The sequence below is a fragment of the Ipomoea triloba genome, chromosome 10 (genome assembly GCF_003576645.1).
Source record: "Ipomoea triloba cultivar NCNSP0323 chromosome 10, ASM357664v1".
Taxonomy (NCBI): Eukaryota; Viridiplantae; Streptophyta; class Magnoliopsida; order Solanales; family Convolvulaceae; genus Ipomoea; species Ipomoea triloba.
Genome location: NC_044925.1, coordinates 22905756 through 22921455, shown reverse-complemented (window position 1 = coordinate 22921455; position 15700 = coordinate 22905756). Strand labels below are relative to the sequence as shown.

The 15700-nt window shown below is 33.6% G+C and overlaps 1 protein-coding gene and 1 long non-coding RNA gene across 3 annotated transcripts; both read right to left on the bottom strand.

Moving 5' to 3' along the window:
• Positions 1-4892: 4892 nt before the first annotated feature.
• Positions 4893-6643, bottom strand: LOC116031759. Of its 2 annotated transcripts, none has more exons than XR_004100654.1 (2): positions 6191-6643; positions 4893-6100 (listed from the first exon to the last, which is right to left on the bottom strand). It is a non-coding gene; the product is annotated as an uncharacterized LOC116031759 (long non-coding RNA). The 2 variants fall into 2 exon arrangements; XR_004100655.1 differs by having other exon boundaries at positions 4893-6068.
• A 2878-nt stretch (positions 6644-9521) lies between these two features.
• On the bottom strand, positions 9522-11594 carry LOC116033325. The gene has a single exon (XM_031276078.1). The coding sequence runs from the start codon at positions 11592-11594 to the stop codon at positions 9522-9524; it is 2073 nt and encodes a 690-aa protein (XP_031131938.1).
• Positions 11595-15700: the final 4106 nt, after the last annotated feature.

The window sequence follows — 15700 nt, the reverse complement described above, 5'->3', positions numbered from 1 at the left end:
TGGAGAAATTTTTTTAGCTTTGAATAGTGATGGAGGTATTGAAAAGGACCCAATAATAAGGGCTCGGGGTTCGGGAGTACGTGCATAACCTGAGCAGCCCAAGAAGAGTCCCAAACTCAAAGTTCGTCTCTAGGCCTAAAATAATGGGCCTTGACTTAGTCTTACGGTCCACTGTGTGGGTCTTACTTAGTCTCGTGGCCCACCACGAGTTTAGCCTAAGGGGTTGAGATTGCTTTGTATAAATTAGCCCTATGCAGTTATTGCAAGATCATGTTTTATTCCCTTACAAGACATCATTTACTCAAAAAAAAAAATTCCCACATCATTTACCATATTCAATACCATTTACACATTCATGTTCCTTTCTTATAATACATTGTTAGTAATCTTCTTTTATCAATCAAGGAAATATTAATTCAATTATACTATTTTTACAATATTCATTCATTTTTATATTTATGCGAACTTATTGATTCGTATAATTACATATCCTGGATCAATTTTCTCCATCAAATAACATTACTCTTTAAAAAAAATATATAGTTTCCGTCTACTCCTTGATTGTTCATTCTTAAGGCTCAATTGGTACATCGAAGTCTAAGTTAATTAGTAGTATAAGTATGAAACTATATACAAAATACATCGATATTAATTTTTGTCTCGTTTTAGTGTTTTTTTTTTTTAATCTACAAAGAAAATCAGTAATGGGCTTCCATTTGGACCTTTTCTGATATCTATGGACGATAGAATAATATTTAAAATCTAAACCTGCAAAACTCACAACTTGACCCATAATAGAGAACTAAGGCAAATTATTACGTGCACTTAAGTTAAAAATCCACAATTTACATACTGAATGTTCACAATTGTGAACATTCAGTATGTAAATTATGTATTTCGAACAACATGGACCCAGAATCATGGTATAATTATTGAGAGAACTACTGCCACAAGCCATTGCCGGAGATATTTAACTATCAGGATAAAGATTATTGGAATTTTTTAAAATACCACTGCACAAGGTGTTGTAACTTCAAAAATAAATAAATAAAAAGAAAAGAAACCAAAAATCCATATTTAAAAAAAAAATTGTACATTTCTCCTTCATTCTCAAACTTTACCTCTGTGACCAACTGAGCTGCCGATGCGAATATGACACATTTCTCCGATGCGAATATGACACATTTCTCCTTATTTTTATGGCAAGACGTGAGACATGTACCTATGTGCAATGAAGGAAGGAATACCCTTTTTGGGTACTTTGGCACCAATTCCAAAACTGCATTCTCATCAGTCTCCTTCACATACATTACAAGTTCACAACTTAAAAGTATAAGTAGGCAAAGTGATTTCAATACAAGAGAAGATTAAAAAGAAAAATTACAAGATGTAAACAAAATTTTGATTAAGCGGTTTCAACCGTGTATGTAATAATAAAACAGAAAGGCTCTGTTTGGTAAATAATCAGCTTATCAACCAATTTTGTCTTATTTAACCATTATTAGTTGTTTGGTTAATAAGCTTTTTGTAACTCCAAAATGCTAAAATTCAAAAGGCTACTCAAAGCAGCCTTTTCAATTAGCTTTTTGAGAAAAGAAATTATACCAAATAGCTATCAGCTAACAGCCAATTTATCAAACAACTTTCTACAATCAGCTAATATTATCAACAAATCATACCTTCTAACCCAAACAGACAACCCAATCAGCCAACAACCATTTACCAAACAAGGCCAAAATGGTGACTATATATGTACATAAAACAGAATCTTGAATTACCGTTCATCATCAAATGGTGACTCTAACTTAAATTAAGGGACAGATCCTGGCTGGAAGTTGGCAATGAAAAGTCAGTGAGAAATTAATGGATGGATTCTGGGTACAAGTGAGCTAGCTAGGCAGACAGTCAATGGAGAAAGCGAAAGGAAAACTACATGTCCTCTAAGGTCAAGTGAAAAGGTTTAAGTGTGGTGTTTTTCCTCTTGAAATTCCGACACTAATCACCAGGCCACCACCACCAAACCTCGATTTTCTACTCCATATATAGATATAATGGCCCCATCCACACCTAAGCTCCACGCAACTTTGCTATGTCAATTCTCACATTTACATTATTGCTTAATTATTTGCTTGCATATATTAAGCTGGGTACGATTAGAGAGTTATTGGAATAGTAAACCTTTTGAGACATAATAATAATAATAATAATACAAATACAGACCAAACAAACTACGGAGTACATATTAATATTGAAATTTGTAAGAAAGAAAAAGAAAAGTGTATCATATCATTCCATCCATCCCACGATAAGATGTGATATTATAACTTTATTGCTGACCAAAAAGGGCAGCAGAGACATGCAGAACTCAAGCTGACCAATATAATGTACTGAGTACTATATTGGTCAGTAAATTTTTGAAAACCACATTAATTTTAGACAGACGACGACCCATCCAGGCCACCCTTCGTATCATTGTTTAATTAAAACTACAGTCAGGTCAAGTCAGTACTAATCTCTGAATCCGTGCACACACCTACATATACATTTGCACAACAAATTTTTTACCTTCATATATATATATTTTTTTTTTGGAAACTTTTTTACCTTCATATATAATCACCACTTACCCATCCAAATTTGTTACACCACTAGGCCCTAACCATGGGTAAATTCACTCCAATATTCATTCATACACACACACACACCAATAATCACTATTGACTTTTAAAATATCATCATCTACTCCAATCTCATACAATATCAGGATATATATATATATATATATATATATATATATATATATATATATACATACACACACACGGTCTTGTTCCTGTCCGGACAAGTCTTTCCGTACAGATGTGCTGTCATGAACCATTAAGTATGTAAGAATACACCACAACGTGTTGTATGTGCGTTTGTGCATTTCACCGATAACCTGTTGATAAGTTTGAATGTTTAATTGTATTTTTTAAAAGTTCAGGGGATTAATTGCATTTTTGTATAAAGTTCAAGAATCTATTTGGCATTTTTTAAAAAATTTTAAAGTATTACATTTTGCCTTAAAGTAATAGCGTTGATTTTAAATTTGTTTGTATTTTTTTTGATGAATGTATAGTTTAAAAAAATAAGAATTATTCCCTTCAAAAACATTTCCATATAGGTAAAATAAAAATCATGCTTTACTCAAAATATGTTGGGTCACACTTGTGTGAGACCGTCTCACGGATCCTTATTCGTAAGACGGATCGGGTCGGGTCAAAGCACCATGCAAATGTCATACTTATATGTGCAAATCTCATACTTATATGTTCAAATATAACATTAATAAAAAATACAATTTTTGTTACTTATAAGAGAAAAAGTAATACATTTTTCATAATAAGTAATGTTGACAAGTGCCTCTCACTGCGCAAATATAATACTTTTGAGGAAAAAATATAATACTTTTAAATCGAAATGTAAAAGTATTGTATTTTCCCTTAAAAGTATTACATTTACCCTAATAAGTAACAAAAATTTTATTTCTGATTAGTATTACATTTGAGCATATAAGTATGGCATTTGTGCATATAAGTGTTACATTTGCATCTTAACCCGACCCGACCCGACCCGTTTCATGGTGAGACGGTCTCACACAAGTTTTTGCCAAATATGTTATATGTTTGACAAATGTTTAGTTTTCAATTAAAAATGATAGTTGTGCTAAAACATGTTACTTGGGGTGAAAAAGTAATAGATTTTGTGAGATATAGACTCATTTCAAAAACTCATGAAAGAAAGCCATGTATTATAATAATAATAACAATAATAATAATAATAATAATAGCATTTTTTGCAAATTCATTTTTTAACTTCATCTCACAAACTTTCTTTCGTTAAACAGTCTCAAGCAAAATTTAAAAAATAGTTATTGTTTCACAAATAAAGGTCTGTAAGATTATTTCATGTATGTAAAGTTATATATTTTAGGTTTGGAGTTGGTCCCGGTGGTGATGGACTGATGAGAAAAGGTAATAAATGGCTCAAGTCCAAGAAAGTGACGAGACGGTAAGAAAATCTGATGAATGTGAAAATGAATCTTGATTACCAAAATTAATTAGGGTTAATGTGGGGTGGGGTAAATTCAAAAACTAGACGTCCATCAGGTCAGTGAACACTGTATCCCAGATTCCCAGGCTTGTCAGCCTTTTTGTCGAGGGGTGAATGAATTATGAATGAATGAGTTATGAGAGCAGCAATTACTAGTGTATGTGTATGTACCTACCTCCTATTCCACTCAATCAATCTCCATCTTCCTCTTTTTACTTCTCCCTGTACTCTACTCCCACTGCACCTAAAACTACTTTTTATTTTATGTCTTTTCAGGTTTTTTTTTATTTGCAAAAGTATTTTTTGACACGATGCGTTAATTTATTATATATTAACTCTGTTACAATATAGTATCATTAATCTGATAAACATGTATTGTTCTATCCTGTTGTGCATTAGTCCTTGTGTTGATGGTATACATTCATTCATCATCGTGTTTGAATTCGAGACGACCTGTTTGGTCTTCCCGTGTGCTATTTGAACTCGAATCAATCTCATGTAATAATACATGGAAAACAAGATATTCTATTTTGTTTATAAATGTTTTTTTCTTTGACTTCCTCTATATTTCGAGCAAAGTGTAGTATAGAGGTAGATAATGTAATTGGTTTGATATGTTTTGTTTCAATTAATATTATTTTATAGATATTATGCCAGACAAATCCTCGATCAGAGTAGTAAAGGTGAAGCATCTTGAGAAGGGTTTCAAACCCTATCAACAGCTATATATAAAAATGGTATTTGATCCAAGTTTATAGGGCATTATATGTTGAAAGATTAAAAATTGTTACTTGGTAAAGTGAGTAAAAACATTAAAATAAAATAAAATAAAATAACACAATAAGTACAATTTCACTAAACAAGATGCATAATGCTTGCCAACATTGTAAAAGCTGTGCATGAAATGGGGGCTTCAATTTCCCAAGAGAATCCTAATCCTACCCAATAATATTATATTGATGCATAGATAGATGAGCAAAGCTTTAGCATCAAAGGTCATGACCAGGCTAGCTTATCACATCATTGAGAAATGATAACCTCTGATCTCCATTCCTGTGAACAAGTTAGGGTTAAGTTGCTTCAACATCTCAACTTGTCATCATAACTTTCCAGGCTGCTTTTTGATTATTCTCTGAGACCTTCCCTTCAAGCAATGGAGAAACCACACGCAAGCCAAGCTGGAAATGATGGCAGTATGAACATATCCAGCTAGCCTTACCTCGAATGCATAAAACATAGATAAAATCAAGAAATCTAAGCAAAAATATATGCTGTATGTGTGAAGTTACCATGTCACTGATCTGCAAATCTGCAGCAAGAATATCCCACAAAATAACTGCAGATCTTTCAAGAAAGACTGGGAAAAGGGTTAAAATCATGTTTTTTGTTTGATATATTAGGTTTCTCAGCTTAAATCAGACTTATTCTAAATCACCCGAACCCCTGCTTGAAAGAGGTAAATCGCAAATCGCGCAATGTTGGAGCAAGGCTTTAGGGCGATCGAGAGCTACCCGGGAGGAAAATGGGCAGTTTTCAGTGAAGAAACTATAGATCTACACAAAAGCTTTCTCCTTTTTCAGTACTGATCTGCAGATCTGTTACTTTGATTTGGAAACCTTTATGGATTTGGTGGGAGAGTGGAGATTCAGTGAGGTTTTTATCATGACGTTTGCAAAGAAAGTGAAACCCTAGCTAAGAAGCCATGGAAGAGGTAGTGGTAATGATTACTACTTACAAAGTCAATCAATAAGGCACTGGAGAGGTTCTGGAAACAAACAAGAGAGATTCTTGAACCCATCATGAGAGAAATCATCAGCAGCATCATAAAAAAGATTTGTTCTTTTAAAGACTGACAATACTACACTACAAGAGAGTAATTATGAAACTTTTTACCCTTTTCTGCAAAAGCAAAGTCAAAAACCATCATCATTACACCAATCTGCAATTGTCCACCACCCACATTCTTCATATTTTACCTGACCACAACAACAAATATATATCCACAAAACTAACCACAAAAGAAAGGTAAAAAATCAGTAAAGCACCAAACTTTTTCACATCTCCAAGATTATTAACACAAGATCTATCTAGTATTTACCAGATTTGATAGAGAAAGCTAAGGGCTAGGTTAAATCATCAAAGGGAAGCAGAAAATTGGGGGGAATGAAGCCTGGTCCGAGGACACTAACACATGATCCATGATATATATGATGAATTATTATTACCCAGAATTAAAAAGAAGAGATTTAATTTGGGTACATGGATCTAGTTGGTGGCCTCGAGCCAGACAACATTCCCCTCAATCAAGAACAAAGCTTCCTTTTCTTCTCCTTCTTCCATATGAGGGAGAGGGGAGGAGAGATTTGTGAGGGGAAGAGAAGAGAAGAGAAGAGAAGAAATGGGAATCTGGGAAGGATGGGAGAAGGGAGATGATGATAAATATAGATAGGATGGGGGAAAATATATTGAAAGAAAGAGAGAGAGGTGAAAAAGGACAAACAGAGTCATAAAAGCAGGGCAGCAAACACCATGCCGTGACCCTACTACTATCACTACAGCTTAATTGGCTCCAGAAATGACCACGACCCCCCCACCCACTCTCTCTCCCTACCCATGCCCTCCTCATTCCTCAACCCTACCTAACTTAACCTAAAATCTCTCTCCCTTTCATGTGTTTTCCGGATAAATGATAAATGGACTCAAAACTTTTTCTATATATATGCTATGCCTTTTCTTTTTACTACTATTCACCCTATTACAATATAATATATGTTCATAACTACTTTCTTAACTTATCGAAGCATAAAGAGTCAATACCGCTCCACCGATGCTCGAACTCATGACTTCCCATATGGAGAGTCACTTCGTGTCACTAGACCGCACAGTTATTAGAAAAAAAAAATTGAATAAATAAAAATTATGACTCATCCTTTTCTTTGATGAATCAAGTGTGTCATATTAATAACTGACCACTATAAAGTCTTGTTTTAGTTGTAGTGAGGGGATCTGAATCCCACTGAGAATTTGAGGAGCTCATTGCGAGAGGCATTGACCGATCAAAGCTGATAAAGACCCCTTGTACACAGAGCGTACAGGCAAAGGGATGGGAACCTAAGAACTGACCGGGCGACTCGCAATTTACTCCCTTCAATAACTCTTGGACAAGTGTTGTGGGGGATTAAGATTAATTTGGTGCAAATAGTGAAACCTAATGCATTAAAAAAAGACTAAAATAACCCCGCCAGCTAGCTCACTTAATTTAATCAATCACCTTAAAATATTACTCCAACGATAGTGTCAGGGTTGGGAACCTGCTGAGAAGTCGTTGGGTATTGGATAGGATCTCATATTGTTGTGCCAAATCTTTAATTCTTGAGCTAGTTTAAACATTTTATTTTTATACATATAAAAGATTGAAACAAAATTATAGTGGTATATACACTAAGCATTAAATAGGAGTGTGCATGAAAAATGTTTTTTTGGTCACTCTTTCCATGCTTAATTAAATTTAAAACTTTTAGTTAAGCTATTTCATTCACACTCCATTAATGTGTGCATGAAGTTTTGAATGAGAATGATTAAGAGGTAATGACAGGGTCAGGAAAATAAGGGCTAAAACACTGTAGAGCACATGAAAATTGCATCACTGAAATTGCTATACTGAGTTAAATCACATCAAGAGGATGGGCATTCCGTCAGCAACTTGACTAATAATTAAGCAATTTTGAAAAAATATATATATATATGGATGGGTGAACTAAGAAAGACAAATACAGAAGTTGATAGTATATAGATAGGGTGAGGGTGAGCGTGGGGGGTGGGGGGTACTGGTTGATATTTATGAAAATTGCATATTTCCGGGCAAGACAGTAAATCTAGGAAAACAGCAATAAATGTATAACATGGAAAAAGGAGGGACCCTCGTTCAGAGTGAAACTTCATTTTCTAAGCTTCCGGGGGATAACACACTCATGCCCCACTCTCCTCCCCTCTTGTCCACTCAACCCCTCACTTCATAATATCACCTTGAAAGAATAAGCAAATTACAATCTGCTCAGCTGACACCTCTGTGACTCTCTTTAAGAGTGGTCACAAGATTTTATCCGAATGGTAAGGTATTAACTGTTTAGACTACAACATGTAAAAAAAGTATATATATTGAACATATACTACCATGTAATCGAGTCACTAGTACTCAAAAAAATTATTGTAATTTACTGTACACGAGTATATATTATTCTCATAGCATAAATGCATAATTTATATTGATTAGATTGAAAGGAAAAACAAAAGATTATCCTTTGACATTTTAAGTAAATACGGTGATTTATATTGATTAGGTTAAACGGGAAAAAATTTAAAAAATAAATAAAGAAACGAAAATAGATTATCTTTTGAGATGGAATACATGTTTCAATTTTAAGCACTAGTGTTAAAGGAAAACTGAGCAGAGATAATGAAACTGTGTGCTTAGAAGTTTCCTGTTTTTTTCACCTTTTTGTTATTGTTTGACAACACCATTACACAATGTGAAACTTTAATTTGTAGTGGTAAATGGAGGAGACTTTCTTCCCCCCTCTCCCTTTTTCCTTAGGTGTTCACAAGGTAAAATTAGACAGCCACTAGTTCACACATGCGCAACTTTCTTGACTTTGCCATTCCCATGACAAGATTGTTTTAAAGTCGTCATTACTATTATCACCCAAATTTCTAAATTTTTCTTTGGTAGTTGAACAACATGTTGGAGCTTGCTTTTGTAGGGAGAAAATAAAAAAAATGTAATTACCAATAATAATTCAATCATGTGTATCAAAGTGTTGGGCGTGATGATGAGAGAGATCATTCCGCTAACATGGAGGTGATTTCTCTAGAGATAAATTTGAATCACGAACAAGTTCAAACATTCAACTAACTTTTAATAATATTTCAGCCAACTATCACGTAGTGTGATGGCATTCCAGTTATCGACAATATAGTTAATTATTGAATGAGTAACTTAATATGCATGCAATGGCAGGAAAAGAATAGTTATGGCGGAGTAATTAATAAGAATACATACATTTGGTCATTGACTCGAGATTTTGCACTGATTTTTAAATATTAATTAAAAAGCCTACTTTTAATTAGTTATGACTTACCAGTAAAACTTAAATTTAGAAAACCACTTTTTGACTTCATGTCTCCGGCCATTGCATTTCGTGATAGTTGACCTTACCAACTCCATATTTTCACAAATTCCATATATGCTTTATATGTACGTATTGTTTTTTCTCCCATGCATTTTTTTGGAATTATAAAAATGAAAAACTTTTACCCTTGTTACAAGTACAATCCTTTCTATTTGGAATACTATACATGTCATTGTTTATAAACTATGCAAGGGAAAACTACAATACTTTTTTTTTGAAAACCAATCAAGAAATGGTATATTAGATCAAATCAGAAATAGAGTCAGGTGGGACAGAGTCCCAGTACATGGGTTCCTCCTGAGCAATAGCCAAAGTAGCTAGAATGTGAGCCCTGTGGTTATTAGCTCTAGGAGTTAAGAGAACTGAACAAATATTGAAAGATGAAATAATCGTCTTAGAGGCATATACTGAAAAACCAACATAAGAATAGAGACTCGTGTGAGATGACATTAGGAGATTCCTGAGTGTAGAGCAGTCGGTAAGAATGTGCACCGAGTCAATGTTACAATCCTTGAGCCATGACAGAACCTCTTTGCAGGCCAAAGCTTCCGCCATGAGTGGTGAGAAGCATGACGAGAGCCGGGCATTGAATGCGGCAATGAACTCGTCGTTGTGCGTCACCAACACCGCCCCTACTGCAGCCGATTTGGAGTGCGGATGGTAACTGGCGTCGAAGAAGCACCGAACAAGTCCTCCGTCTGGCTGTATGGACGTTGCATGATGTTGCTGCTGCGATGACACTCCCCCATGAATCTGACTTGCTGCTGCTGTGACACTGCCGCGCCATGGACTTGCCGCCATGCGAGTGCCGCGGAGTGTGCCCATCCGCCACACGGCAGCCGGTCGCGGAAGCTGCCGATCCCACACGGACGTATTCCGAGCCTTCCAAATATGATAGAGGACTGCTATAGCAACAAACATAGCATCATCCGTTAGCATTGTCATGGCATTTGTGAACCATTCAACAAAATCATCCCCTATCACACTAGATACATTCAAGGAGGACTCATGCCAAACTAGTTTGGTGTAATCACACAGGAGGAGTGAATGCATAATATTCTCATTGGAAAGACCACACATTGGGCATGTTGGATCCACTTCCACTCTCTTTAAAATCAAGTTAGTTGTGGTGGGAAGAACATTAGATAGAGCTCTCCATAGAAACATCTTCCATTTAGCAGGGCATTTAATTTTCCATAGCTGTAACCATTTAGCATAGGTACCTGGCTGCCACACAACCTCCCCAATAATGCATCTATAGCCCTCTTTTACCGTATAACACCCTCTAGGGTCCCCGTACCAAAACCATGAATCTTCATAATGTAGATTAACCGGGACCCTCCGGATGCGAGCAACATCTGATGTGGTAAAAATATCCTGTAAAATAGAGGGATCCCAGGTACCTGAGTTGGGGTCAATAAGGCCAGAAACCAAAGAACCTTCGAGCTCCGCAGGCATGGGGGTCTGAATCATAGGTCCAGACTCATCTGGCAGCCAGGGGTGGCCCCATATGAGAGTGGACGTTCCATCTGCAATTCTCCTCCTCACACCACTACAAACTAGCTCATGGGCAGTCATGATACTTCTCCAGCAGAAACTTGGGTTACTACCCAGAGAGGCATCAATAAACGAGGACTTGGGGAAATACCTGGCTTTATAAATTCTTGCCACCAGTGATTGAGGCCGGGTTAGGAATCTCCAGGCTTGTTTACCTAGCATAGCCAGGTTGAAAGCTCTTAAATCCTTAAATCCCAAACCACCATACTTCTTGGGAATACACAAGCGATCCCAGGCCTTCCAATGAATACCTCTTTCACTCCCAGCACCCCACCAATACCTGTTCATAACTCTTTCAATAGATAAACAGACCGAAGCAGGCAGCAGAAAAACACTCATAGAAAACGTAGGCATTGACTGAGCAACACTCTTAAGGAGAACCTCTTTCCCTGCCTGCGAGATCAACCTTTTGCTCCATGAACCAATCCTCTGCTTGATCTTATCCTCAATGTATGAGAACACAGCCTTCTTTTCTCTTCCAATAAAAGATGGGAGGCCCAGATATTTTCCAAAATTAGGAGCCTGAACTACCCCCAACACTGCAGCCACTTCAATCCTGACAGCCTGTGAAGTGTTCCTACTAAAGCAAACACTTGACTTATGAAAGTTGACAGCCTGCCCCGACATGTTTTCATACTCAATAAGACACTGCCTAACAGCCCCTGCCTCCTGTGCGTTAGCCTTAAAGAACAGAAGGCTATCATCAAATAAAAAGTACGCAATACAGTATTTGAAAACATTATAAACATTACCCATAAATTATTGCCTCTTTCAGCATTGAGTAATATCTATTTCAAATGTTGTAATTAATGCACTGAAGGACTTTGTAATCCTGTAATATAAACGTTAAACTTTATATAATCATGTAAAATTTTCTATTAGTCGAACAAAATATGATAAATATAAATGTTTTTTAATATAGTCCAAATATCCACACTTACCTAATAAGAGCAAAGAAGTACCTACATGGACAAGCACTATAAAGAATTAACAATAACAAAATGATAATTCAAACCTTATAAATGAAACGGAAAACTTGAGAGATATAGAGCTCTCGAATAAGATTAGGCGAAAATTTAAACTATTCAAAAGAAAAAAAAATAAAGGAAAAATAAAAGATAATTATTGAATATTATTATAATAGAGAATCAGAAACAGTGGAGTGGTTTTTCGTACTAAATAATGTTATTAGTTTGGCTGCTTCTAATCATTCTGCGAATAACGTTGAAAAAAGGTGCATAGGAGTGGTTGAAAAGTTGGAAAAAGGTAAATCGCCTTTTGTAACAAGCTAGCTTTTTCACAATCCAAGAATTTTTTTTTTTTTTTTTTACAAATTAAAAAATGCATTTATTGTTTTATATTTAGGAGAGAAGATTCTATTGTATACAAAAAACAATAGGGAAAATTAGAAGGAGAGTTGAGGTATATAGCATTGTGACGTTATAAACTAGATAGTAGAAACCCAAACATGAACAAGGCGACACCTTGATTTTCGTTTTACTTTTCAAATTTGATTAAACAAATGTGAAATGTTGGCTAATGTCGAGGCTACACATTAGGTATCCTAAACTAGGTAGGGTCTAGTGTTTATTAGGCAATGCTACACCAATAATGAACTTATATATATAAATATATGAAAGAGTTTAGCTGCGGGTATAACTTTCTGTGCGGTTGTGCGGTTTACTTAAAAAGACCTGCCTTAAAAATACAAACTACGCATCTAAAGTTTTAAAATAACACACCTTAAGTTTCAACAACTGACGCAATCACGCAATTTAACCATACAAATCATGCACCTTAAGATGTTGGCTAATGTCGAGGCTACACATTAGGTATCCTAAACTAGGTAGGGTCTAGTGTTTATTAGGAAATGCTACACCAATAATGAACTTATATATATATATATATATATATATATATATATATATATAAGGGTTCATATATGTGCGGTTGTGTGGTTTACTAAAAAAGACGCAACTTTTATAATCAATATCACTTCTACTGAAGCTCGAACTCACAACCTCCAATAAGGGAGTACAATCGGGAGCCACTAAAAAAATGTATGACCTAAATTGGTAGTTTTTAAATTTAGATGTCATTAAAATCATACATTCCTATTAACATGTTTGAAAAAGTAAACATTTCTTTTGTTTTGATTATACCTTGTCATTTTTTCCAAATGGTTAGCTGGCAACCAGAGTTTCTAGGCTGAGTCTCATGTGAGACCGGCTCATAGAACGAGTCAAGTTAAAATAAAAGTGTAATATTTATACTAAAAATGTAATATTATTTATGAATAAATTGTTTATTACTTATAAGGAGAGTGTAATACTCAATTTTAAATCAAAATGTAATATTTAAGGGTTGACCAGTTATTTATGAGAAAAATTGTAATACTAGTCATGAATAAATTGATAAATTGTTACTTATGAGAAAATGTACAATATTTATGAAGAAAATGCGATACTTTTTTATGGTTTTGTTGGAACTGGTTACAGAGGTACAAAACAGGGGTAAAAAATAGTAGTATTATTAGCTCTAGGCTCTAGGCCCAAAAGAATATATACAAAGCCTGAGATATTGGCACAAAACGACAGCCCAAATAATAAATAAATAATACAAGCTATATATCTAATATATATATATACTAATAAGAGCAAAAGAGAGTTAGGCCTAAAATGGGTAGAAAAAATGACGGTCAAATTATTTAATCAAATGGATGGTTCAGATTGTTTAGATTTATATTTTTTTCATGAGATTTCCTAATTTATCCTTAATTATATGATTATCCGTTAAGTTTTCCGTTAAATATTCTCTTTTCCGTTAATATTCCGTTAACTTTTAACTTACCCATTAATTTCTATAAGAAAGATCTTAGATCGAACCTCATCCCAAACAAATTTTGTATAATTAAGTTCCTCACTCTATTTTACTCTTATTAAATTAAATAAATTAGTAGCTACAACGAAAAACGATACATATGTATTTCTTTAATTTAGAATTATGTGTCTACAATGCCTTTATTTTTAAAAAAAAATATTCATTATCAATAAATTAAATAAGAAAAATAATTTCATTAGTTATATTCTCTTTATTTTCTCTAATGCAAAGATTCTGTACATTCAAATTCATCAATTGATATTCATTACATTGTCCATTATGTTCTTTTTACACTATATTGTAATTGAATTTCAAAGTGATAATACAAAATAATGTTATATATTTATTTACCAAGTATTTTATTAATACCATCTAAAAAATAAAAAATAAAAAAAAAGAATAGTTTGAAACCAATCATATTAACTACTTGGGGGATTTGTTGGCAATGAAAGTACTCAAATAACCCATTACCCAATAAATTGAAGCGAGAAACTACCTTTTAATATCTTTGGAATACATCATATTTAAAATTTTCAAATTTTTACTAATTTATTTAATCTTTTTCCTAAAACTAGGGATTTCTTTATCCACAATAACTCATTCAACAATGATTGAACCAAATGAACCCCGAGCAGAACACCTAAAAGAAAGTCCATAGCTCCTATATCATAATCTAATTGCATGACATTGTCATCTATGTTACCATCAGTAACCCAATTGCACATAACACACTATCAGCAAAAAGGAAAAGGACAAATAGTAAAGATGAAGACAATGACAATATTACTCAAAAGAGAATTAAGAATACTTAGAAAAATTCAAACCAAAAGTAGTATTTATTTAGACTATCATTTTTAGACCAAGTATTTAGACTATCGATTTTACAAAGTTGCAAACATTTATTTTAGTAACAATTATAATTAATTTCCTATATTATCTTGGATTCGTATACTTTGAGTTACATATTTAAATAAACAAATTCGACATTTAATTACCTATGTATAAACTTCTCATATATAATCTTGTATTGATATAATTTCAAATATTTATTTAAATATAAACATTGGGCATTAACCCATTCGCGCAATGCGCGTGTAAAACTAGTAATCCAAATAAAGTTCAATTCTGATCATCCATATCGAATAAGTTAAATTTGAGGACCTTATAGTCCATATCGATGTAGAATTAAAGTTCTATTCTGATCATCTTTGAGTTCAATTCTGATACTTTTCAACATTAACTGTTTTTTTTAATCATTTATTGTGGATTTTTTATTTGATATTTTCTTTTTAGTGAATATGAGAAAAATGTAAGGTACACCAATTTTGAATATTGAATTTCTGTTTTAAAGTTTGACATAATAAGACATAATGATAAATAATTCATTTCGAGAAAATGACACTTTTGATCCTTTAATTATAATGATAAAATTATTATTTTTTCTCCATTAATTATAAGCACATTACATTTTTTCCCATTAATTATTCACAAAGTGACAAATTTTCCCTAACCATTACAAATGAGAATTGATATATACTGACGAAGTCTTCCAAAATTTTAAGATTTGAAAGACCTCTATGTAATTTAAGTTGTTATTTAAAGGAAGGGGACATTTTATTCGATTATTGGAATGATAATTAAGAAGGAGAAATAGTTTAAAATTACATGAAATTAAAACTTTAAAAATTAATTTCCATTTCCATTGCTGGTCCATTAATATTCAACAATTATGTTAAGGGTTGTGTAAAATTAGTCACTTTCAACAGTAATTTAGGGGAAATGTGGTGTGTTTGATGGAGTGGGGTCAATCTATAATTTGAAGGGAAGCCAATCCTCATGATAAGTAAAAGGTAACTATTTTTTTCTTTCATCTATAATTGACAAATCACTCAACCGGCTCCATTTCTTAATTTGATGATTCCAATGCTAGGACTTCTTTTTTTTTTTTTTTTGTTTTGTTTTTACAAGGAAACCTGAAATAA